At 35.9% G+C, this 27,921-nt stretch overlaps 1 protein-coding gene across 1 annotated transcript in view; it reads right to left on the reverse strand.

Moving 5' to 3' along the window:
* KDM7A (lysine demethylase 7A) overlaps positions 1-27,921 on the reverse strand; it is a 100,300-nt gene that overhangs the window by 58,326 nt on the left and 14,053 nt on the right. Inside the window, exon 2 of the mRNA XM_004452432.5 lies at positions 1,880-1,965. Coding sequence (XP_004452489.1) covers positions 1,880-1,965 — 86 coding nt within the window. The remainder of the gene's footprint in view (positions 1-1,879; positions 1,966-27,921) is intronic.

A 27,921-nucleotide genomic window follows, 5' to 3' on the forward strand; every position in this document is an offset into this window, starting at 1 on the left:
TTATATATATGTCCCAGAGACTTAAATCTTCTGGCAGTTCGTATCCCGGCTAAGCCCTGAATCTCAACAGAGTTGCAACACCTACTCTCCAGTTCACTGGACTAGCCCAGAACAACTATCCGAAGGATGATGATGGACAATGCCCATCCCAAAAAACAGAATACTTATAACTGTGATCAAGACAGCTCCATCTGTCCCATTAGCTCTAAGCCCCCTCTCAATCAGAAACAGAGTGGGTATCACCATCCCCAAATCCTCAAGATTAAGGAATGAACAAACGTAAAGGGTGAATGCAACTATGGACTAAAGTAGACATTACGATTTAACAATGGAAGAAACTGTATCATTGACATAAAGGCAGTGGCCATCAGAGGATGGCCATCAGAGGAGAGGGAGAGAGAAGAATAGGTGTAATACGGGGCATGTCTGGAACACTGGACTTGTCTTCCATGACATTGCAATGATGGATACAGGCTATTACACATTTTGTCAAAACCTATAAAATTATGCAGGGCAAAGTGTAAACATAATATAAACTGTAGTCCATGATCATGCTTCAATCTGTATTCATCAATTGTAACAAATGTATTACACTAATGAAAGATGGTATTAATGTGGGAACATGGGGGGGGGATGGAGTATATGGGAATCCCCTATATTTCTGATATAACACTTACACAATCTAAAGCTTCTTTAAAAAAAAAAAGGCTAAAAATAAATATCATTTTATACATGATGTTTTAGCCCAAATTTATACGGACATATTGCTGGTGAGTGTTACCGTACATAACAAAGGATGCTTGAGACTTCCCAGTCTTTCTTTTTACCCTCTCGTGAAGAAAAATGAAGGGTATGAATTTGCTCTAGCCTTGTCCTCTGTGCCTACGTTTTCCGAGGGACCTTATGAGAATGGTTTTAAGTAGAGTGGATGGTGGGGCAAGATTCCTGGCCATATGACCACCAAATTAAGAAAATATAAGTAATATTTTAATCTATCAATGCTTTAATTCTCTCCTAAAATTATAGTGCATATGTGTACATGAAAGTTCTATTCCATACACTGTCCCAAAATACCACTGAAAGATCTTTTGTTCATTTGTGAAAAAATGAAATAGCTGAAATGAGTTTCCAGAATCAGAAAAATTCTTACTTTAACCCATTTCTTAAATTTACAGCTTTGAAAATATGTACTAGAGTTTGGGGGCTTTCCACTGGCAATTAAGATTGATGGTATTATTTCCTCTAATCTTTTGATGTATTATTTAATAATTTTTAAAAAATTTACTCTAAATATCTTCAGGAAAAACTCCTTTATAGTTTTTGGTGGATGTAATGTAACTATTTAGAGTATCATTTAGAATATCATTCAAGTATGATCATGTACACATTAAGTTTTTTTTAAAAGAGTTTTAAAAAATTTATTTCTCTCCACTTCCCCGTTCCCACACCCTGCCCCCCCCCCCCCAGTTGTCTGCTCTCTGTGTCCATTCGCTGTATATTCTTCTATGTCTGCTTGTATTCTTGTCAGCAGTACCCGGAATCTGCGTCTTGTTTTGTTGCATCATTTTGCTGCATCAGCTCTCCGCGTGTGCGGTGCCATTCCTGGGCAGGCTGCACTTTCTTCGAGCTGGGCGGGTTTCCCTACTGAGAGCACTCCTTGCGCGTGGGAGCTCCCCTATGTGGGGGACACCCCTGCATGGCATGGCACTCCTTGTGCACATCAGCACTGCACATGGGCCAGCTCATCACATGGGTTAGGAGACCCTGGGTTTGAACCTTGGCCCTCCCATGTGGTAGGTGGATGCCCTACCCATTGGGCCAAATCTGCTTCCCCATATTGTTTTAAACTTAAATTTTTAATTAAGCATCTAGTACTTACTTAAGGATGAACCACGTAGGACTGCACAGTTGGGACAGTGATACAGGTCAATATCAACAGCATGATGTTCCTCTACTCCAACACAGCTGATGAAGGAAAAAAAGATCAATATGGAAATAAGTTGAAAATATTTACTTAACTATAATAATTAGTTGGAATTTATCTGAGAAATATACAATAATCTCACCAACAAATTTCATAGAGTACAGAAAATATGCAAGACAAGATATATTCTCTTCCTTGCACAGATGCTAACCAATTATGGGATAAACAGACCCAAATACATGGGAAGTGATTTGCTGACAACAGTAGTAGAGACGGAAGTAAGCTATAAGACCCTAAATCATTATGTAACTACCATCTGACTTTAAAACGTGGGCTTTTATTAGCTGGAGGTAGTAAGTTTGGGTAATATCTCTAACATGGTGAGAAGACTGAGCCCTCATAGTTCCACTTTAGGTTTCATATCCCCAATTAACTATTAGTTTGAGGCACTGTATCTAGAATACTCCATCCTATGGAACCCAATATAAAGACGAAGGCCTCAGACTCTGTATAATTAAGGCAAGACAACTTTGTATAGGGTAATCATCACAAACATACTTGCCCAAAAATCATGTAGATGTCCAAACCAACTCCCCATGAGTACCAGTAACTGGTTTTAAACTTTAGCAGCAGCCATAAGATCTCCTTTTGTCTGTTTACTAGCATAACATCATCAGAATAAGCAATAATTCACTTACAATTTAAGTCAGATTATAATTTCTTAACCATTGAATGATGTACACATAGACACTAAAAAGCAACTCAAAATCATTACACAAAATTTAAAATGTACAGCAGCGACAAATAGAATAACATTTAAGGGAATAAACTAAGGACTGAAAAACCTATACTAGTGACATCTTGAACAGAGTAGTAATTTATCAAAGCAAGACCACAGCAGCTTTGCTACTTCCCAAATAACTTATAATTATAAATTTTTAAAAGTGTTTGTATTCTCAAAAAGTGATGGCACAAAAACAAAACCACAACTAGTACTTGAAAAAGAACCAAAACAGAACTAAAACAGAATTTCTAGTGGGTAAAACAACTCAGTTTAACAGTGGAAGAGAAAATTAGTGAACTGGAAGATGAATCAAATTATCCAGAATGTAGCAGGGAGAAAAAAGATGGTAGAAAATACAGATAATAATGTAAGAGACATAAAAGATAAAAAAAGAACTATAACATACATTTAATCAGAGTCTCAGAAAGAGAGGAGATAGGGAAAAGACAAAATAAGGAGGAGAAATGGTTGAGAAAATCCAGAAGTAATGAAAGATTCTGATCCAGATACAAGAAACAGAACAAATTTCAAGAAGGATAAATTAAAATAAATCTACACTTAATCACATCATAGTGAAACTGTAGAAAACAAAAGAAAAAATCTTCAAAGCAGCAAGAGAAAAAAACAACAACACAGATCACTTTCAAAGACAACTGATTTCTTAAAACAACAATGGAAGCTGGAACACATAAGAATATGTTCTTAAAGAAATTCTCTGCTAGCCTAGAGTTCAATATTCCATGAAAACGAATCAAGAAGAAGGGCAAAATAAGTATTTGTAGACAACCAAAAACTGAGCAAGTTCTCCTCCAGCTAACCTACTTTAAAGGAAATCCCAAAGTTGTACTTATGACAGAAAGCAAATGTTCACAGAGAGGTATGAAAAGAATGAAAAAAACCTAAGAAAGCAATAAGTGGGTAATTTACATGAACATTGACTAAATAAAATAATATTAAGTGGGATTTAAAAATATATAAAGATTTAAAAATGAGACAAAAGGAGCATTTCAGTCAAAAGAGGACAAATAGAATAACAAGGTTCTAAGGCACTTACATTGGAAGGAGAGGAAAAGTAATGATTACTATTAAACTTTGGTAAATTGAGGGGGAGAACAAAAAGAAAGAGAAATGAAAAAACTAAAATGGAGGTATAATTTCAAATATACCAGAAATTATATTATATGCAAATAGGCTTAAGCGCTCCAGTTAAAAGACACATTATCTGCTGGACTTAAAAAATACAATTTGGGAAGTAAATGTGGCTCAATCAGTTGGGCCCCTGCCTACCACACGGGAGGCCTGCTGCCTCATAAAGAAGATGAGCAGATGCCCATACTCACCGAAACAAGTAGACACCCATACCTGTTGCAACGAGCTAGACATCACACCCTGCTGCTATGAGTTAGACGCTGTACCCTGCCACTATAAGCAGATGCCTAAATGAGCAGATGCCACAAGCCAGCAGATGCTGCAGCCTGGGGGAGTGGATATGGCTCAGGCCGTAGGGCACTCGCCTAACATATGGGAGGTCCCAGGTTCAGTTCTCGGTGCTTCCTAGAGAAGGCAAGCAAACAGTGAGCAGACTGACAAGAGAACCATCTGGGGGAAGAGGGATAAAAAATAATAAATAAGTTAATAATCTTTTTTAAAAAATATGATTCAACAGCATGCTATTTACAAGAGACACATAAACCAAAAGGATACCCAAAGAGTGAAAGTAGAAGGGTAGGAAAATAAACACCCTGCAAAGAGTAATCCAAAAAAATAGCTGTATTGACATTGAGCAACACAGAATTCAAAGGGAAAAAAAAAAGAGAATTATGTTTATTTCTTAATGATAAAAATTTCAACACATCAGGAAGATAACATACAAACAATTATAGTGGGAGATTTGACAACTTTCTCAAAAAAGCACAACAAAATCTATACAAGATTTGAACTATAGCATTAAAACACATGGCCTACTAGAAGTTTACAGAATACTACATCCAATATCTTTAGAATACACATTCTTTTCAAGTATATATATAGAATATATAAAGGGGCAAACCTGAATCACCAAGAACTAGATCTCTGAATAGTCCTACAACTTACTGCTACATAAGTAATTTTTTTTTTAAGATTTATTTATTTTATTTATTTTGCCCTCCCCCCCGCCCCGTTGTCTGTTCTCTATGTCTATTTGCTGTGTGTTCTTCTTTGTCCGCTTCTGTTGTTGTCAGCGGCACAGAAATCTGTGTTTTTCTTGTTGCGTCATCTTGTTGTGTCAGCTCTCTGTGTGTGCAGCACCATTCCTGGGCAAGCTGCACTTTCTTTTGCACTGGGCAGCTCTCCTTATGGGGCGCACTCCTTGTGCGTGGGGCTCCCCTATGTGGGGGACACCCCTGCGTGGCACAGCACTCTATCAGCACTGCACGTGGGCCAGCTCCACATGGGTCAAGGAGGCCCAGGGTTTGAACCGCGGACCTCCCATGTGGTAGATGGATGCCCTAACCACCGGGCCAAGTCCGCTTCCCTATATAAGTAATTTTAAAAATCTTCCCACAACAAAAACTCCAGGCTCACATGGCCTCATGATCAAGTTCTAAAAAATAATTCATGTAATTCATGGCATTAACACAGTAAAGCAAATGATCATATGAACATTTTAAAAGATGCAGAACAAATGTCTGATAAAATTCAACATTTACTTACAATTAAAAAGTAAGAAATAAAATCCTCTTAGCAAATTACAAATAGAAGATTACTTCCATATCTGGTCTGGAGTATTTCTGAACAATCCTATACAGATAACATGAAAGATGGTGGTGATGGTAGCACAAGACTATGAATATAATTGTATACTTTAAAGTAGTAAAATGGGAAATTTTATGTTGTATATGTTCCTATAATAAAAGTTTCCTTAAAAAAAGAAACTTGAAAGCTATTGCTTTGAGATTAAAAACAAAACAAGAATGTGTATGCAGGGTGTTCATGGTGGTGTCCAGTAAGGGAGCCCTATATGACGTTATACATGTTTGTTTTTTAAGTTCACAACTTTTACTATACACTTATTGTTTATATATGTTCACATATGAATGATATACTTGAATACATTTTTTTCCTTTCCCTCCACTCCCCCACCCTGCTGTGTTGTTGTGGGGTTTTTTTTGTTGTTTTTTTTTTGCTGTCTGCGTCCATTTGCTGTGTGATCTTCTGTATCTATTTCTCTTTTTTTTGTCTTCTCTTCTCCTCTAGGATTCACCAGGCCTCAATCCTGGGGACCTCTGATGTGGAGAGTTTCCCTGTCAATTGCGCCACCTCAGTTCCTGGTCTTTGCTGTGCTTCACCTCGACTCTTGCCTTTGTCTCTCTTTTGCTGCGTCATCATCTTGTTGTGTGACTCACTTGCGTGGGCACTAACTCTCCACCCAGGCATTTGGCTTCCTGTGTGGGCAGTGGCTCGCCATATGGGTACCCACACAGGCATTCAGCTTGCTGCGCGGGCACTTGGCTCACCGTGTGGGCACTGGCTCGCCACGCAGGCACGCTCTCTCTTCTTTTTCACCAGGAGTCCCCAGGGATAGAACCTGGATCCTCCCATATGGCAGGCGAAGCGCCTTTCACTTGAGCCATATCCACTTCCCTTCAATAAATTTTTAATGAAAAAAATTAAAATAAAAAGATGATCATTATATACTAGCCATATAAAGCTAAAAAATGAACTAAAACATCATGTATAACAGCATTAAAAAATGTCAAGTACACTGGAATAAATTTAATAAAAATCATGCAAGACTTCTCTATAATGTTTCATAATAAAAAGACTTTTTAAAGGGTAAACATACTATCTGTTACCATGGTAAAAATTGGAGCAAATAAAAATCTTCAAATGTATTAACTTAGTAGCTACAACAAAACATCAAAAATAATGAATGCTAGAGCTCTCTGGGTACCCAAACACAAGCCTACTCTCACCTAGGAACACCAATGCTATTTGTTACAATACGGTCTTTGATACTCTGAGTAGAGCTTATTGCAATCAAGTCAAAAAATATAAAAAAACAATTAGATGTCAAAATTAACATGATATTGCCATTTGAATATTTAACAAAAAATTGAAAATTACTTTGAGCAGAACTGAAATTCACTTTGTCCTATTTGAATTTACTTTGCTGTTTTTTTCCCCAGAGAACAAAAGGTAACATGCTAATTCTTTAGAAATTTTAATAGAAAGGATATCAATTTATAATGCAATAAAATAAACCTTATCCAAAATTTTCTATATATTTATATGCCAATTCCTAGGTCCATGGTTTTTTTTACAAGATTTTCAAAAGGGTTTCTGTAACCCAAACAAGGTTAAGAAAGACTGGATGGAGGACTCATACTTCCAAATGTCAAACCTTACAAAGCTACAGGAATCGAAACAGTGAACTACAGGCATAAGGACAGATATAAAGACCAACAGAAGTGAAAGTCCAGAAATAAATGCTAACATTTATGATCAGCTGATTTTCAACATAGGTGCTAAGACCATTTAGCAGAGAAAGAACAGTCTTTTCAACAAATGCTGATAAGACAATACACATGAAGAGAATGAATTTAGACCCCTACCTCACACCATGTATAAAAACTAACCCAAATGGATTATAGACCTAAATGTATAAGCTAAAACTCCTAAAATAAAACATAGGAGTAAATCTTCGTGACCTTGGATTAGGCAATGGTTTCTTATACACGACACCAAAAGCACAAGAAACAAAAGAAAAAATAGATAAATTGGATTTCATCAAAATTTAATACCGTGGTGCCTCAAAGACACCATCAGAAAGTGTGAAGACAACCCACAGATTGGGAGAAAAATTTTGCAGATTCATATGTCTGATAGGGACTTGTTTCCGAAATATATAAAGAACTCTTACTAGTCAACAATAAAAAGACAACCCAATTTTTAAAATTGGCAAAAGATTTGAAAAGACATTTCCCCAAAGAAAATATACGAATGCCAAAAAGCACATGAAAAGATGTTCAGTATCATTATTCATTAGGGAAATACATATCAAAACCACAATGAGAAACCAATTTATACCCACTAGGATTGAAAAAAATAAAAACGACATACAATAAATGTTGACAAGCATGTGGAAAAACTGAAACCCTCACACAGTGGGAATGTAAAATGGTACAGCTGCTGAGGAAAACAGTTTGGCAATTCCTCAAAAAGTTAAACATAGAATTATCATATGATCAAGCAATTCTACTTCTTGGTATATATTTGAAAGAAATGAAAACATATGTCTATGAAAAACTTGTATACAAATATTCATAAAAGCCAAAGAGTGAAAACAACCCAAATGTCTACCAGCTCATGCATGGAGAAACAAAATACAGTATATATCCATACAATGGAATGAAATATCCATAAAAAGGAATGAAGTACTGATGAAGAACTACAAAATGGATGAACCTTAAAACATTATGCTAAGTCAAGGAAGCCACACACAAAATGTCATATATTGTATGATTCTGTTTGGAAGATAGTAGTGGTTGCCAGGGACTAAGAGGACGGAAGAAAGCAAAGTGACTGCTAGTGGGTAGGTACAGGATTTCTTTTTGGAGCAACAAAAAAAAATGTTCTAAAATTAGACCATTGTGTTGGTTGCACAAACCTTGTTAGTATACTTAAAACCACTGAGCTGTATAAATATATTTTTAAGATTTATTTTTATTTTTCTCCCCTTTCCCCCCACTCCTTGTCTGCTCTGTATGTCAACTCCCTGTGTGTTCTTCTGTGCCTGCTTCTATACTTATCAGTGGCACTGGGAATCTGTGTTTCTTTTTGTTGTGTCATCTTGCTGCATCAACTCTCCGTGTATGCGGCGCCATTCTTGGGCAGGTTGCACTTTCTTTCTCGCTGGGTGACTCTCCTTACAGGGCGCACTCATTGCGCCTACGCGGGGGACACCCCTACATGGCACCACACTCCTTGCGCGCATCAGCACTGCACGTGGGCCAGCTCATCACATGGGTCAGGAGGCCCTGGGTTTGAACCTTGGACCTCCCATGTGGTAGGCGGAAGCCCTGTTGGGCCAAATCCGCTTCCCGGGATGTATACTTTATAAGTGTGGATTTTATGGTATGTTAATTATATCTCAATGAAGTTGTTACTAAAAAAGAAAAAAAGAAAAAAAAAGAAAGTCTCCCAGTTCCTCAAAAGGATTTCAGAATATTGTAACCTAAAGAACACAACAAGGTTAAGAATCATTAGATGGAGGACTCATATTTCCAAATGTCAAACCTTATAAAGCTACATGAATCACGACAGTGTGCTATTGGCATAAGGATAGATACATGGACCAATGGAACAGAAGTTAAAGTCCAGAAATAAACTTTAACATTTATGATCAACTGATTTTCAATACAGGTTTAATTGACTGACAGTCTTTTACAAATAAAATGGCATTAAATTTCACAATATGGACAAGGAGATACTATAATAGCTGGTCAAAGGTCTTTTCCAAAGTCATAAAATGCAATTTTACAATCTACTTTAGTATACAGAATTCTATGGTTTTGCTCCCAAACATTTATTTACCGAATGCTAATTTCCATATTCCCGAACATTTACTGAGGGTTCCATCATCCATGCTGATGCTAGGAACAGAGTAGTAAACCAAACAGACATGGTTCCTGTATTCATGGAACCAACAGTCTGGCAGAAGTGAAATAAAATAAAACCATTTTGGGAAACGGACTTTGGCCCAGTGGTTAGGGCGTCCATCTACCACATGGGAGGTCCGCGGTTCAAACCCCGGGCCTCCTGGACCCGTGTGGAGCTGGCCATGCGCAGTGCTGATGCGCGCAAGGAGTGCCGTGCCACGCAAGGGTGTCCCCCGCGTGGAGGAGCACCCACATGCAAGGAGTGCGCCCGTGAGGAAAGCCCCCAGCGTGAAAAGAAAGTGCAGCCTGCCCAGGAATGGCACCGCCCACACTTCCTGTGCCGCTGACGACAACAGAAGCGGACAAAGAAACAAAAGCAGACAAAGAAACAAGACGCAACAAATAGACACCAAGAACAGACAACCAGGGGAGGGGGGAAATTAAATAATAAATAAATAAATCTTTAAAAAATAAATAAATAAAACCATTTTAAATTTAGAGGAAAAGAACAAGAATCTACAAGGTAATACACTTCTTTCATTATAAGAAAATAGAAGGAAAGGGTACATGCAAACATAGGAAGGCTTAGAAACAATGGAAAAAAGATATGGTCTGAAGGCTTCTGTTTTCTCAGCTTACTTTGGAATGAGGTAATCAGCTGAATATGGAGAGGGGTAGAGAAGTGTAAGGAAAGAAAGTATAAAATAGTTGGAAAACGAAAGAACAAGTTTATTGGAGAAACACAGATTGCTAGGCAGTATTGAGCCCACCTGAGGTCTGTGATAATGATTTCCAAGTGAAACCATTTCTGTAGTTACGTGATTTTTTTTAGGGGGGGGGGGCAAGGTTCAATCACATGGATTCAGGCCCAGAGTAGGAGGCTGGTCTATCTAGAGTTGTGGTTTTTATAGGCAAGTAAAAAAAAAAAAGGGAGCTGAGGGTATCTGCAAGGGAGTTAATATAATGATGGACTGTGAAGTCTATATAAGCTGGACAAAAGGACACGAAGACAGAAGGAAGTAATGAGAAAATGGAGATATAGTTTAACGTGTCTCAGTCTCAGAAGAAGGCCTTGAGCAAGTGATCTATAAGGAAAGATTACCCTCAAAGAGCGAAATATTTAGAATTTGAAATTTCAGAGGTGTTAGTCTGTAACTGTGATAAGGTCCAAGTGTGATAACAGCAGGTTGCTAAGGTGGAGCAAAGAAAAAGGTCATTACAGCTAGGATAAGTAAGAAGATGTGTGAGAGCTATCTCTACATTCAGTGAAGGTCACTGAGTGTCAATAATCAGTGCTATACCCCCAACCAGAAACCAACTTAACACTTGTTCTAGAAATTCATGATTTGTCTTCCATACCTTGACTATACTCACATTCCTTACTCTCAAAAAGTGACAGTTACAACAAAAGAATTAAGCCCTGAAATACCTAAACCATCATATATCATAAACTCACCTATGAATATCATAAATAAAAACGACTCCCGTAAGGTTCAGATAAGGCTTAGGGAAGAACATGGAATGTTAGAAACATTCTATTAATTTAAAATAAAGGACACTTTAGGCAAAATTTGACTATTAATTCTCAAAGATCCATGTGTTTCTTTCTCCAGCTCCTACTCTTTACCCCATCCTTACCAACAGTCTCTTATACTATGACATCAGAGATGTCTTCAGGGTTTGACCAACTGGAAAAATCCTATAAGCTATACTGGTTTTTAAAAAAGTCAAAATGTAACAGCAAATCCGGTAAATTAGTAAATCTGAAAGAGCAATCCATTTAAATTAATCATAACAAATGTAATTTTTAAAGTAAAATTAAACAGAAAAATTAATGTACCTAAACTAAGACAATTACTTCAGATCTTTGAAGGGCACTAAAAGGAACTATTAAATATATTTCAGTTTTTCTGTGAGAAGGAGGGAAAATTTCTCTCCACTCTTTACCCAGTCTACCTACTCCACTCTTTACCCATCCCTCATTAAAAGAATTCTAGAATCACTACAATACTAACAGATACATTAAAAGTAGTGTATCACGTAAAATGCAGAACTCTAAAAGCAAATTTTGTTAAGACTCACTTTCGAATCTGGCATATACCTTCTTCAGTCTCTTCATTCCATTTATTTCTCTTTTAGAAACTTTCCTCCATATACAAATCACCACACTTTTCCCTAACAGCGCGCAAAATGTTCAATGTTTATTAAGCTACTGTTGTGAGGGAGGGGGAGGAGGTGACAATCTGACCTTTGCTGAATAGCTTCATCTGTAGAAGTACAGCCTCACTGCCATTTGATGAGTGGGACAGTGACAACTTTAGCACTTTCTATTGTTCTAATCTTCTGAAATTGTTGCTTAGTTGGCATTTTTTTTTCACACTTGACAAGAACAGAATTTAATTAATGACTAACCAGAAGTCCCTGGGATCTGCCAAACATTCTCTTTTTTCCTTTCTAGGGAATACTCCCATTTATATTCTCTATTACTGGTGTTAGAGTGGCCAAATTCTTTTAAGATCTTACTGTCAGTGGATTCATAGGTATTCCTCTTGCTTCAAATGCTCTCACCATTCTTCACCAAATTCTAGTAAATTACTCTTGATTTCTATATTTGAAAACTGATACACTATGGCAAACCTATAAGTAACTTAAAAAAAAAATCTCTTTAGCTTTAATTTTTTAACCTAGAAGAAGAATTTGATACAGGAACTAAATAGGTGATAAAAAAGGAAAATTCTCTCAACATATAAATTAGATTTTTCAATTTTCCTTAGATGGTAGGTTGTGGCAATGAAATTTATACACTTTTAAAATTTGCTTTAGCAAATGTGGCAGATACATTTAAAGAAATATTATTCAGCTATAAAAAGGCATGAAATTCTGATACATACTAGAACATGGATGAACCTAGAAGGTATCGTGCTGAGTAAAATAAGCCAGATACAAAAGGACAATTATTGTATGATCTGCTAAGAGATAATTAGAATATTCAAATTCATAGTCAGAAATTAGAATATGGGTGACCAGGGCCAAGGGTGAAGGTAGAAAATGGGGAGTTAATGCTTAATTGGTACAGTTTTTCTCTGGAGTGATGCAAAGTTTTGGAATGAATGGGGGTGATGGTAGCACAACAATTGTGAATTAATTAACACCATTGAGTTACCAGAATTGAACTATACAAAGCAAAGATAGAACCTTAATATATACTATGGACTATAGTTAATAATAAAATTATAATAATAGTGTTTCAACAATTGTAAAAAAGGTACCACACTAATGTAAAATGTTAATAATAGGAAAAACTGTAGGAGAGTGGTATATGGTAATGCTACTTTCTGCATGATTTTTTTGTAAACTTCTAATGGCTCCAATAAAATTTTTAAAAATTTGCTTTAGTACAAGCTTTCACCAGTGTATCACAAATACACCTTCTCATCCAAAGCACCCACTATTTGATTTTTTCCCTATCAAGAATTTAATATAACCAGAGGCCCGAGTCATTAAGCAATCCCTAAAGCCCCATACTAACATCAACAATTGGAGCTGGGAAATTGGCCTTTGAGGTAAATTAAGCTTAGGAATATAGAGGATAGTTTATAACTTTCTCTTCGTATTTCCTCTTATATATTAACTAGGGTCAGTTTAGGTCTCTGGATATCTATAGGTCAGGCAAGGTCTACCCAGTCTAGTGCCATGTCACCAGACCAACAAGAGTCAACTGGCTTCAGTGAGAATTATGGATTTTGAAATTAGACTGGGTTTGATTTCTAGATCTACTAGGTCTGATGCTAAGCAAGTTTCTTAGCCTCTCTGAGCCAAAGTTCACCTAGGATTACATGTGATAGTGTATATAAGCATAAGGCTTGGCATATAGCAATGGTATAGTAAATATAGTAATAAATGGTAACCATCAATATTTTAGTTCTATTAGGGGCCAGTCAGTCCATATAACTCTGGTCTATATCTTATTAGCATTTATGGTTTGAGCTTAAGCAGGGAACTAGGCTTTATGATTAAGTTTAATAATTTTTCTTCAATGGCATCTTTTCCAAGTACATAGTAAGAATTCAAATGGCCTTTTTTTTAAGAAAAAAAAGAGAATTTGTTTTCAATTTTTAATTAATTGATGATGATCAGGTTCATAAAACTATAAGCTTTGATGGTAGTCTGCCTAGCTTCTGCACTGAGCAGGTATGTGACTTGGGGCGATTTACCTGTTTTTTCCAGTTTATTCATCTGTAAAGATGAGGATTAACATTGGAATTGTTCTGCATGACATTGCAATGAACAGATACAGGCCATTACATATTTTGTCAAAACCTATAAAACTGTGCGGTGCAAAGTGTACAACATAATGTGAACTAACCATGTTTACTAGCAATGCTTCCATATGTGTTCATCAGTTGTAAAAAATGTACCACCATAATGAAAGATGTTGTTAAGGGGGAAAAGAGTGGGAGGGGGAAGGGGTGAGGTATATTGAAACCCCCTATATTTTTTATGTAATATTTATGTAATCTAAAGCTTCTTTAAAAATATATATATAATATAAGAAAAAAAAGTGAGGACTAATAATATCTCTTGCAAAGGGTAAGAAAATTAAGTTATATACATAAAATGCTTAGAATGAAACTATAACACATTGGTTTTTCTGGTCTGACACACCTCATTTACTTACCAGTATTGGCTTATAATAGGTCGACATTCCTATTAAAACTAGTGGGAGGCCAATAGGTATTTTCACTTTTAAACTGTTAATAGTTTTATGCTGTGTTTTAACTCTAAGACATGTCATTTTTTCACCAGGTATCTGCTATGGTAAAAATTTATAATTTGTACACATGAAAATCACACTGGTAATTTGTAATTAAATCTATGGTTCAGAAAAGGCCAACTTCAGTTATTTTCCTGCTGACATATAAAATTGAGTACAGCATATTTCAACTTTCATGAAGACTACATTTTTGACACATTAAAACTGTTTATTGATAAACTATGTGCTCAGCTATATTTAACAAGGGGTTTGAACAAGTGCATACTCAGAACTAAATTTCTTTGGTTCATAATAATCTCAGAAAATTAGACACTTCTTCTATCTCCAATAGCTGGTTCAGGCTTCCAAATGTCCTAGGGCTTCCCATATTATTTCCAAACAGTTGACTAAGATATCAATGATCCTGAAGGGAAGAAGCCAGTATAAAATGGAACTGAACCAAGAATAGGAGAAGAAAATAAGAAGGCTTGGTGTACTCAGTGGTATAAAATACATCCTTCAAAAAGGTGAAAATACCGTTGACTAGCTTCTAGTAAAATTTGTTCTGAGATAAATATGTGAAATACATATGTATATATCACATATAATTTACATGCTGAAATGCTAGATTATTTGTTTCGAGTGCAAAAAAACATGCTGTTTTGCTCACGACTATCTAATACCTAGTACACAAAGAAGGTATCTAATACTGATTAATGGATCCTGATGAATAATAACCCATTCTCTCATGAAGGCAATAACTTTTATTACAATGTTCTTTAAAAAAGAACGTTTTATTTTAAATTTCCATAATAGCCAAAAAAGTAAATATATTTGTTCTTAACTACCTTGTGGTTATTCTACTAGTCCTTTAGCCTCTTAAGCTATTATTCTTACTCCCTTTCACCAATCCACTTTCTGCCTATCCAGCCATGAATGGGGTATGTCTACAGAGATAAAAGGGAGCTATAATGCAATCAATGCCTCGTAGATCTGCTATTTCATGGGGATACAGACTAAACTTCTATATATAACCAGTGACCTAGAAAATAAATGCCATTCCCAAATGACTATCATATAAGAATTTGATAAGAACTTTGTAAATCACCTTGGGAGAGAAAAAACTTGCCATGCCAATAAAGGATAAACAGTATCAATTTCGTAAAGGTTTTCTTGGTGATAGTTTTAAGTTAATAAAGAATGAAAAAGTATGTTATCAGTATGTATATCTGAAGTTATGTATAACAGTATATGTAGATATGAATATTTATATGTATCTCTTGCATATAGATATTAGAGTGAAAGACATGTAAAAGAAGAAAAATATTCCTTTTGTAGAAAAAGTTTTATACTGTAATTTGCTACCTGTCTTCTCCCTTCTTCTCTGTCCACCCCTACCTCCCCCAACATCAAGAAAATGCAAAACTACAGTGGGCACTTCTAACCCAAAGAAGGAAAATGGGAAATCCCTCCTGTTTATAGCTGACTTGGCCATCATACAGTGCCCTCTCAAGTAAATAAATAAACACACATACACTACTGCCTTCATATATTTTTTATGAATTCCACCTAGTAACTGCAGTAAGGAAGAAATGTTATGTAAAAATTTATTCTAAAGTAATCCAAATCTAGAAGTACATGAAATGTTTGTCTGGTTCCTTGTGAACCAGGTTACTTCCTGGTAAAATGTAAGACTTATGGAATTAACATTTCAGGAGAACTTTTTGTAAACCCCTTTAAAACACAGTCTATCTGTGGATCCCAAACCTGGCTGTGTATTAGAATCCTGTGAAGAGCTTTTATAAGCTGCTATTAGGCAGTGTTTCAAAAAAAAAAGAAAGAAAATGAGGCAGCTCTATAAGGGATATGGAAAGATATCTAAGATATGCTGAAAAGAGAGAGGAGATGCAGAAGAGTCTGTATAATATGCCCCTCCCAAGCCACACATGCACATACAGGTTTGTAAATATAGAACATATGTCTGGAAGGATGTGCAAGAAACTGGTAAAAATGGTTGCTTCTGGCAGAGAAAACTGACTAGATGCAGAATGGAGGGGAGAAAATTGCTTTTTTACTATATAACCTTTTATACCTTTAGGAATTTGTACTGGGTATTGCCTAGTTTAAAAAAGAAGGAAAAAAGAAAAAGGAAAACATATTTCTGAACCCCACCCTAAACCTACTGACCCACTGGGAAAAACTAATGGATGGGACCCAATAATCTTTCTTTTTAACAAGTTCCCCTGATGATTCTTTTGCAGTCAGCTCTGCAGAAAATGGCACTGGAGAACTACTGATCAAAATCCTAGCATAGAGATGACCAACTTTATTTTAATTAGACTTTAAGTTCCTTAAATAAATGGTTAATATTCAATAATTTAGAATTTCCTATTTCCCCACAGGTCTACCCAAAGCTAAATACATAATAGATCCTCACAAAATATTTACTGATTCACACAAAGTAGGAATGCAAGCACACTGGGAAGACCTTAGCTTGGGCTACTTCCTAGAGCCTGTTTAAACATGAATTTTGGAAATATAAAGAGATAGAAAATGGGTATGAGGGGAAAAATACAAAGAACTGATGAATTTTTTGTTCCAGATCTTATTTTGAAATTTTCATATTCTTTGTCTAAAAAAATGATACAATATTCTTAACTGTTTAATTACAAATATAATCCTATTAAACAGGGATTCCTAATTCTTTAAAGATTCCTATATTAGGCCCCTTTAGTTTGTTTTGCTTTCATGGGTCCCGTATTTTTACTTGGTTTTCCACGTTAAGAACAGGAGATCTATTAAAAGATTAGGATATCTATTAAAAGAACATAGATAAAATATAAACAGAAATAAATAGATATAAAAAGAATGAGACAAAGGCTATCAGAAACATTTCAACCCAGTTGACAGTTTTATTCCCACTGTGGTTACAGGAAAGAAAGTTGTGTTTTTTAGGTCTTAATAACACCTACAGAAGTTCAATATATGCAGGGCTAAGAGATCACACTCTTGGATTAAACGTTAACAGCAAGTCAAGAATTTTTTATATCTAGGACACTTACTAATGAGTCAGCTGCTTCCTAAGAGAACATTCTGGATCTTTTACAAAGAACAGGAGTCAACTAAAGCAGACCAAGCAGATCTAGTTTTCCCAATGACCTTCTCATCTTGTAAATATGAGCTCAGGGACTGAATCTGAAGGGAAAGACCACATTTCAAGTCAAGCCAGGAGAAAGGATACATAGTAGAAAACTTTCTGATCATTAGTAGAATAGCTGGGACAGCAACTAAGGTAGAAATAGAAAATTTTCTAATAATTAGTAGAATGGCTAGGACAGCCACTAAGGTACGTTGCCAGGAGGACTTGCTATCTTCAGCATGCCTCTTGATTCTCAATGAAGATTTGAACCATGGAAATCTTGGTATAATCCAAACAAAATATCCCTACATGGATTTCCATAGGTGACCCAGAAGATCTCAAAAGAATTTCAATACAATTACAAATCAGAAGTATTCAGCGATAACAAAATGGGTTATATTGAATTGTCCAGAAAAGGTCAGCAGCGAACACTGGACCATGTTATAGTTAAGAGTACTTTTACCTATTTACACAATAGAGCCATTCAAATATAATTTATCATGATAGGTCCCTCAAAGTCCATTTGGCAATTCTTCTTAATTTCCACTAGCGGTCAGATGATAGATTACTGGCAAATGTACAAAAAAACAGGCAAGCCCTTGCTTTGCATGGTAGCACAAGACCATAAAAATGACCATATAAGCTGAAATGGAAAATTTTAATTGTTGTGTGACCTTTAAAAGTTTTCATCAAAGAATGAAACTCTGTCAGTTATAATGTATAAGGAAAAGAAAAAACAATAAAACTCATATTAATTTAGTACACTGTAATTTAAAATATGTCAGTAAGTTCATCTTCAAGTGCTTCTGGCTGATTATCTAGTCTCTCAATCAGCAGCAGTCTCAATATATCCACAGGTAGTTATTTCTTTTATTACTCTATTTAGCTCAATTAAAATTACACTTCCAGAATTATTATTTTCATTTTTTTGCTGTACTTTCATCTTTGTTGCCCAATTCCCTTCTTTCAATTATCCATTTTTGTAAAATGTCACATGGATTTATTGCTGGAAGACATGAAGGCAGCATAACTACACACTTTCCTGTCTGTGCATGAACTGAGGAACAGGTAGGTGTACATCTGTTTTTATGGAGTGATTTGCTGATCTGTAGATTGAAGCACTAGCAGTGAAGTCTGTACTTTATGTAATTACTCACAGTTAATATACTATAGTGACTGAAATTTGAATTGTGTTTCTGAGGATCTGGTGTTATTTAAGTAAACCACGGTAAGTGAAGTCTGTGCATAGCAGAACTATGCAAAGTGAGGACTCCTATATAGCAGTCCCTAAAAAAGCATTTATTTAATTACGTGCCACAAGACTCAGTGCTACTGTCAAATAAGATTGGGAGATGCTGAGCTGAGATCAAATCACTTTTATTTACCACTAGGACTTCTCAGAGCATTCAACAAATTAAATGTGCACTCTGAATTTCCAAGTTGGGGATCTAGCACAAGTGATAAATACTGCAATCAACTTCAGTTCTCTGTTTCTCTCTCTCTTTTTTTCATGAAATGCTCTGTAGGGTTATTATTTTCCACCTTCAGAAATGCTCTAGAAGTTAATTTCTAGACTCACCAGCTGTGAAAAGTGTATTATAAATTTAATGTTTTTACAATTAAAGTAACAATAAATCAAGTGTATTGTAAAACCACCCCCTTAACAACAAGGGCAATTCAATTAGTGATAGCATTACTAAGAATTTACTGAACACCAGCAAAACACACATGTTAATATAATGCATAAAAGCAAAAGAAGTCAATACTAATAAAACACTAAACCTTTGTAAAACTATCTTTTTAACCTCAAAAGAAGATATTTAACTCAGATACCCCTATCACAATATAATTATAAGTATTTAGGGCACTTCCTAGCTTCAAGGCTAAAGGCTGAGAACCCTTACCTCAAAAGGTAGCATTTTTGGGGAGCAGATGTGGTTCAAGTGGTCAAGTGTCTGCTTCCCACATATGAGATCCCAGGTTCGAATCCCATTACCTCCTAAAAAAACCATACAAGCAAACAAACAAAAAAACCCAACTTTCATTGGGAAGCAGATGATACATGAATGCATTAATGAATGAATGTGATTTTTTAAAAAGGTGACAATTTTGTTGAAAGATCAGACCTACACAAGAAGCAAAATATACCATATCCCTACGTCTTTCTCATCAACCGTGATTTTCTTCTGGGTAAAATATCTACAAGCCCGTCTGGTCTGATTCCTCACAGAAATCTTAAGTTTTACCCTAGTTAAAAAAACAGTGAAGATCAGAAATAGTATTGGAGTCTAGTCAAAGCAAACCAAGAGGGGAGGAGAAAGGGACAGCAAGGAAGGAGATGAAACACTATCAGTAAATGACCAATGGTCTAGGGAAATTTGGTGCATAAAAGGTTCAATACAAGCCAATAGTCCACACAGCAGAGAAGATAATGAACTAAGATCTAAGATGCTTAGTCATCAAAATTAAAGAGTACAGTATTCATTAATTAAGGAAAGTATAACATATATTTGTCAAAATCCTTCTAAAAATAGCTGATATATAGACTTATCTCCTGAGTAACTTTTCTAAGGACACTCTGCAAGATTTCACAAGTATAACCTACAGCTATAGGAAAATCTTAGATGGCAAAGTGTTGGCTAATTTTCTTATATGTTAATTAATCTGTGAAACTTTACTGCAATTGTTCCCATGCTAACTGTTACTTAACTACTATTGAGATGTTTCTAGCATTTTGAAAAAAGAAGCGGAGAAGGGAGGGAGGCAGGGGAGAAATAAACTAAAACAGCAACAAACAGCTTCAAAATAAAATCATACCAAAACACACAAAAGCAAGCGATCTTTTTCCAAGGTGGCAGGACCAGAAAACTAAATAAAGAGTATTCAGTGAGACAGTGAAGCAGCTTTCATTCATATTTCTTTGAGAGCCGTGTTCATGATGCTTTTGCATATAGAGATAAGAATGAATCATACTTACATATGCATTAATCCATAAAATGACCATCATGTCAAAATCTGGTATCTGGTATTTAAATAATGGAATCCAAACTCTACCTTCAAATCTACCATGTCTTACTTGTGACCTCTCTTCTTATTAATAATTTATCTGTTGGTTTAGGTTGGAGTCCCCCAGAAGCAGATCCTGAGACAAGCATCTAAATCAAGCATTCATATGGGAGGTGATACCTGGAAGCATAGGTAGGGGATTAGAAGAGTGAAACTGGAAGGAAGAAAACCAGTGAGCCCAGTGGGCAACTAGGGCTCATTCCCTCTAGGGATATCCAGAAGACTGTTGGAGAATGGCCTTCAAAGTAGTTCCACCCAAAGGACAAGGAATCCAGTTATTTATCCACCAAGCTAGTATTTCTCCACTATCTCCCATTAGTCAATGGTTGAGGACCTCTCCCAGGGATATTAACTCCCCAGCCATTTCCAACCTGCTTCAAGTGCAAGCTGCTGAGGGTTCTTACTGCCAGAGAGAACCCTTAAGCCATATCTCAGATACTTTTAGCAAAATTATAGAATACACACACATACATATATACACAGAAATACAAGCATGCAAACAGTGAAAGCCAGGGGTTATGGGTGGTGCTCCTACAGAGTCTACCTACTATATATGTAAAATTCTAGTCTAGACAAACCTATATGCACACACACTTAACCTGTTCATTTTCTATACACATCTGCTCATCTTAACACTTGCTGTGTGGCTGTGTTCTCCACCCTTCTTCCATTATTCCATCATCCATTCTTGAATAAACACTGAATATATATGCATAAAATAAATAAAATGAGCAAATTTCTTATAACAAGCATAAATTAAGCTGGCAAATTATATATTCAATACTAGAGTACAAGGGAGAGATCTACAAAGGAGACAAAAATTTGGGAGTCAACTGTGTATACATGAACTATGAAGTTATGAAATTAGATTAGTGCTAGGGAAAAAAAACAACAGAAGAGGACTGAACCCTGGGGTACTCCAACGTTAAGAGGTCAGAGAGATTAGAAGGAACACTATAATAAGGACTGAAAAGGAAGAGCAGTGCTGCAGGAGAAAAACCAGCACAGGGATTTCCTAGAATCCCAGTAAAGAAGATATTTCAAAAAAGACATTTTACATGGTCAACCATGTAAATCGATGCTTGCAGTTCAAATTAGACAAGTTTGAGAATTGTCCACTTGATTTAACAATGTGAAGCTCACTGGTGACTGACAAGAGCTGTTTCAATGGAGGAGTAAAGATGAAAGTGATTGGATTGGGTTCAAGAAAGAACAGGACATCAATTTAAAAGAGAGAGAGAAAAAAGAACTGCAGACAGCAAATATAGATAACTCTTTTGATTAATTTTACTAAAAAGGGAGCAACAAAATGTGGATGCAGATGAAGGGGGATGTGAAGTCAAAGATGTTTTGTCTTTTGTTGTTTTTTTAAATGGAGGATTTATACTTATTTTATAATGAGAAAAAAGGATATTGCAGAGAGAGAGCACAATTGTTGAGGCCATGTCCTTGAATAAATGAGAAGGGCTGGGATATAATACACTTAAAGACAATTTCCAACTATCTTAAAGATCACAATCTACATGACTTAGCAATTTCCTTTTCTTCTGAAATTACATCTCCAGAAATTTCCTGAATCTGAAAATAGATCTCTTCATAACCAAGGCAAACTTGGCAAATGTGTGTAAGTGTCACACGTCTTACATTCAACTGATACTTCAGAAGCAAATACTAGTACAAAAAATTCTAAGGGGGAAAATGTTATTTATTCCAAGAATATATGCTATTTGGACAAAACAAACTATTTTTAACCATTTAAGGACCCCTTTTTTCTGGTGGTGTAGAACAAGACTTTTAGTTACTTTTTAGTGATCTAGTTCAAGGTCTACCAAAGTATAGTTATGTATATCTGGAGAAAGAGACTTCAGGCAGGTTTGAAGCCTGCTAGGTTGATGGTCCACCTAAGAAGCTTATCTCAATTCACCCAATCTTGTCACAGATAGTAAGATCTACAATGAGATTGGGCAGGCAAAGTCACCATTAAAATAGAAAGGAAGTAAAAGGACCCCAACATGGTCGCCACATGAGAATGGCTGGATCTAATGGGATCCAGATCCCAGTCAGCATTCTCAGTGGCAGTAGGGCAACTTTATAGGGCCTTGAAGGCCAGAGAAGCTTGCCATGCCAATGTGACAAACTCTGCTGGACCTCCTGCTTTGTAGAGTCATTCTCATTTGAATAAATTCTTCATTCCTTTACTTCCATTAAAGAAACCTGGATCCTTTCCCTGTGTCTATTATTCTTCTTCCATCAATCACCCCCACCCTTCTGAAGACAACCTAGCAGGTATACATTTTAGATGAAATTCTTTATTTAAATGATTATATATTTTTCTGCATATTAAAATATGTAGTCAACATTGCAAACGTGATGTAACACGTTTCAAACAAAACTAAATTCTTTTTAAAAAGTCCATTTAAAGTCATTTTAAAGAAAGACATTAAATAAATATTATAAGTGGTATACAGATATGGCAGAAATTGTGATGGTGGTAAATGAAAGCTTGAAGTTCAAAAATCTTTGATCTGGTAAAGAGGAAGGAATGTAAAGGAGGAAAAGTCACACATATCCTAACATCATTTGATGTTAAAGTCATAAGAAGACTGTGTCACAGTTTTCCTCTATTTTGTCCAAAGAAACTTAAAAACCTGTTAAGACTGTTGAAGCTGAGTGAATGAATCATGCAGCCCTGGGGTCAGAGGTGAGGCTGAAATAACAAAGTAAAATCCTGTGGATTGGCAGGAGATAAGTATATAGATTCCTGGGGTCTATGTGGTAAGACTAGGGAAGAGATAGGCAACCCCAACAAGATGATCCTGAGAGAAGAGGTGTGAAAGACTTTGGAGCTTTCACAGGACAATCAATTCCAAAAGAGTTCAAAGAATGAGAAAACTTCGAAAGCAAGTTCAGATAAGGGGATATGATCTCTCCTACCATAGGCTGGATGTCCAAGAAGGGTAAGGTAAGAACAGGAAAATTACATTAGCAGAATCCAAAGCTGACTATTTGATACCTGGATTGTTGGGAAGCAAGTTTGAGGAGAGACGATCCAGAACCAAACAGAGGGGCCCCTTCTCTCCCAGAAAACACAGGGTCTAAAGAAAATAATTTGATATATAGAAAATAAGGATAGACTAGCAAATATGGAGAAAGAGATTAAAAGAACTAGGCTCAGGGAAACAGATCTGGCTAAACTGATAGAGCGTTTGCCTGCCACGTGGGAGGTCCAGCGTTCAAATCCAGGACCTCCTGACCCATGAGGTAAGCTGGCCCACGCACAGTGCTGATGCGCGCAAGGAGTGCCGTGCCACTCAGGGGTGTCCCCCATGTAGGGGAGCCCCACGTGCAAGAAGTGTGCCCCTCAAGGAGAGCTGCCCCGTGCAAAAAAGCACAGCCTGCCCAGGAGTGGCGCCACACACACGGAGAGCTGACACAGCAAGATGATGCAACAAAAAGAGACACAGATTCCCGGTGCCGCTGACAAGAATCCAAGCAGACACAGAAGAACACACAGCGAATGGGCACAGATAGCAGACAGTGGGGGAGGGGGAAAGGGGAAAGAAATTTTTAAAAAAATCTTAAAATAAAAAAGAACTAGGCTCAAAGAATGCTAGTCTAAAACAGTACTGGAATAGAGAGAATGAAAGAGAGAAAGTATGATGCAGAACTGTGTCAAGTTATATTAGGCAAAAAAGACTAAAATTCCTATGATCTGCATGATTACCACCACCCCAAGATTCCTTCAAACAGTGGTAAAGAGAATAGGACTGAACTCTACATTGTAGCACATGCAATAGGAGAAGTACCATGGGAGTTCTCAAAGAAAAAAACATGAATCCAGAAACTCAGTCTTTAGGGAGAAAGCTCTATGGTCACCACAGAAAGTTACTGAAGCCATTGATGAAAAAAAGCCTCTCCTTCCAGGTTGCCTTGTGTCTATGTTGTCACTTACTAGATCAATTAGAACGCTTTCCATACTGTTTTGCTTTTCTAACCTTTGATTTTTTTTTCAATAGTCTGTGTAGTACTAGGCAGTGGGAATATCTCTACTATATCTAGGCAGATCTCCAAACCACTTTATGTTTTTATATATTTATTAATAGTAACATACCCTTGGGCTAGTACATAAATCAAAAGGACCACATTAAACAATATTCCAATATCTTTGCCAAATAATGACCACTTATCTCACAACAGCTTTCGCACATTAAAAATCAAAACAAAATAAAACCAAACCACCAAATTACCTACAGTCATATAGGTTCCTCAAGCTTTTGTAGTTTCATAATTTACTGCACATGCCAGACTGTTATAATTAATAACTGATAAATGGGAGTCAATAATAGATGCTTGAAATCTGTGTATTTTGTACTCAAGGGGGGAAAAAAAACATTTTATTTCCAAATTAAAAAGGAAGAGAAGTTCAGTGTTTCTCCATAAAACATTCTGCAAATGTTTTATCACTAACCCCCATAATAAAATACAAATTGGATACACTGTCACTGTATTTTCTCTAACATAGAATTTTTTTTGATTTATTAGAATTATCAAAAAAATGCAACTTACAGCTCTGGTAAAGAAATATCTTAACATAAATTTGTAAAGTTAGTATGTTTAAGCTCGTCAAACTTATGCATCAGTATCAGTGCTCCTTATGCTTTCTGTCTTTTGTCAAAAGAGCATTTAGAACATAAAATTTATAAATATGACTACAGATAAATACCATTTCAAAATGCACATTGCTAAGAACTTACTCTAAGGATATAGTCCCAAATGTTCACCAAGAGTAATGATAGACAAACAAAAATATACATGCAAAAAGAAGAGATGTACACTGCAAAATTATCCATTAGTAAGAAAAAAATGGGAGCGAAATCAGCCAAAGAATCCATCAACAGAGGGCCAGTTAAATTACAGTAAATCCATAGAGGAGAATTCTATTCATCCACGAAAAAGAATGAGATATCTATACATCCTGGTTTGAAAAACCCTAGAGTTATGATAGGATATTTTAATAAATGAAAAAAAAAAAAGCAAGGTACAAAACCACGTACCTGTTCCTCCTGGACAGAAACAGGATGTTAATTTGTTTACAACTGAAAAAGGGACAGTAGGAAAGAAATGAGAGACTTTCACTTTTCATTTTGTAACTTTCTATATTGCTGGAGTTTCTCACCAGTTATTTTATGTCAAAGGCTATATATGTTGTCAAAGGAGACATAAACCTTTTTAAAATTTGTCTTTTTATTCTCTGCATTTTTAAAAGTGAACAAATATTATAAATTAATTTTTTCCTTTAAATAATACTCAAAAGATGATGCCAATAAACCAATTCATTTTTAAAACTGGTAATAAAGGAAAAGAATCAAGCATTTATTCTGCCTTTTCTATACAAATTGTACAATTAAGTAATTGAAGAGTAGATGAAGGAAAATTTCTCTGTACAAAGTATTCCAGCTAATAAATGAAGAATTTCTCTATTAAAATATCATCATTTTACAACCACGTATAAACGAATGGATATTAACATTGATCAGTGGCTGTAAACATGACATAAAAACCAGACATTTTATATGTCTCCTGACTTCCTGACTGGCCTCCCGGTACAAGAATAAACCATCTACCTATTAAATAGTCTTGGGAGAAAAATTTGAATTTAATCAAGCTTCTCTATATCCTACTATCACTCAATTTACAGGAAAAAGAGGAACATATTAGGCAATACTTAATCAGCAAAATTTATACAGTGGAAAACTACAGCTAAACAACCAATTTCTGCAACAAATTAATTGCAAGAGGTAAAAAGGAGAGAGGCAAAAGAGAAACTTACATAGATCAGGGTTTTTCAAAAGCAGCACTATTCACATTTGGACATTGGGACATTGGCTAAGTCTCTGTTGTAGAGGGTTATTCTGTGTAGTATGTTTAACAGCATCCCTGGTTTTTACCCATTAGATGCCAGAAGTCACAGTGGCCAAGCAACATTCAACTGAATGACAAACCAACTCAGTTAACTGAATCTTAAGTAATTCAACTGATTTGCAGCAACACCATGTACATTTGTTCATATACCCTCAGAGACTCTCAAACTAATCCATTTTAAAGGGGGAAAAAAAATCACTGTCTTTTTAAAAGACAAATTAAAAGAAATGAGAACACCTTAAACCCCTGAGATTCATAAAACACAGGCTGGGAAATGTGACTTTAGAGAAATTCCTGGGTCATTAATGTTTTAGAGACTCCATTCACTTACTTGCTCAGTTTACTGGTTCTTCTTTCACTTATATTTATCAATCTTGTTTCATACTGAAAACCACCAAAGGCAGCAATATTTTCACCTCAGATACAAAGCATCACCAGAATATAACTTAAAATCCAATAGTGAATCAAGAAGCAAAGGCTATTTTCAAATGAGGCTGTTCATAGCAGCTAATGATAAGCTACACTTAAAAATGTTATATGTGGGTAACTGGATGTAGCTCAAGCAGCTGGACGCCCGCCTACCACATCAGAGGTCCCAGGTTTGGTTCCCAGTGCCTCCTAAAAGAAGATGAGCAAAATAGCAAGCTGACATGGCAAGATGACACAATGAAGAGACAAAACAAGGAAACACAATGAGAGACAAAACAAACAGGGAGCAGATGTGGCTCAAGCAGTTGAGTGCCTGCCTCCCAGAAGGGAGGTCCCAGGTTTGGTTCCTGGTGCATCCTAAAGAAGACAAACAATGAGTAGACATCAAGCAAAAGACAACGAGCAAGACAACAAATAGACAACAAGCAAAAACAACTAGCAAACAGATGAGGGAGCAATGGGGGAGATAACATTATATGCACATTACTACATCTAAGGCAAAAAAAAAAAAAAAAAAGAGAGGTATCTCCCCACAGATAATGAAGAAGTCTTTGACAAAAATTCAATATTCACTCAACATAAAAAAGCTGAAAAACAGGAATTGAGGGATGCTTTTTTTAATGATAAATTAATCCTAAAGATAGCATCTTTTTAATGGGGAACAGGCATTTCCGCTAAGATAAGGAACAAAGTAAATAAACCCACTATTCAACATTGTGCTAGTGGCATAAGTCTGTAAAATTAGACAAATCAAATACAATTATAAGAATAGGTAAAAAAGTAAAACTATCTCTATTTGCATATGATATAAGAGTACAGCTGGAAACTCCCAGGTAATTGGTAATACAAGTGACTCAAATAATTATGTCAGTAAGGTAGCAGGATGTAAATTAATAGACAAAAATCAATAGTCTTTATATAAACAAACAATAAACAAAGGTTACTTTTTAATAAATAGTGCTCAGGCAACTGGATAGTCATTTAGAAAAAAGATAAAATCAGATCTCTATTTCATACAATATGTAAAAACAAACTCTTAATGGATTAAGGATCTAAATGTTTAAAAATAAAACTCTACAAAGTACTAAGAAAAATGAAAAAAAAAAAAAACAAAACAAACCTACAGGTAAAACACTTTTCAATCTTGTGGTACAGAAAGAATTAACTACGACTCAAAATCCATAGCCAGGGAAACAGATGTGGCTCAACTGAGAAGGCCTCTGCCTACCACATGGGAGGACCCAGCTTCAATCCCTGGGGCCT

Source organism: Dasypus novemcinctus, chromosome 5, assembly GCF_030445035.2.
Source record: "Dasypus novemcinctus isolate mDasNov1 chromosome 5, mDasNov1.1.hap2, whole genome shotgun sequence".
Taxonomy (NCBI): Eukaryota; Metazoa; Chordata; class Mammalia; order Cingulata; family Dasypodidae; genus Dasypus; species Dasypus novemcinctus.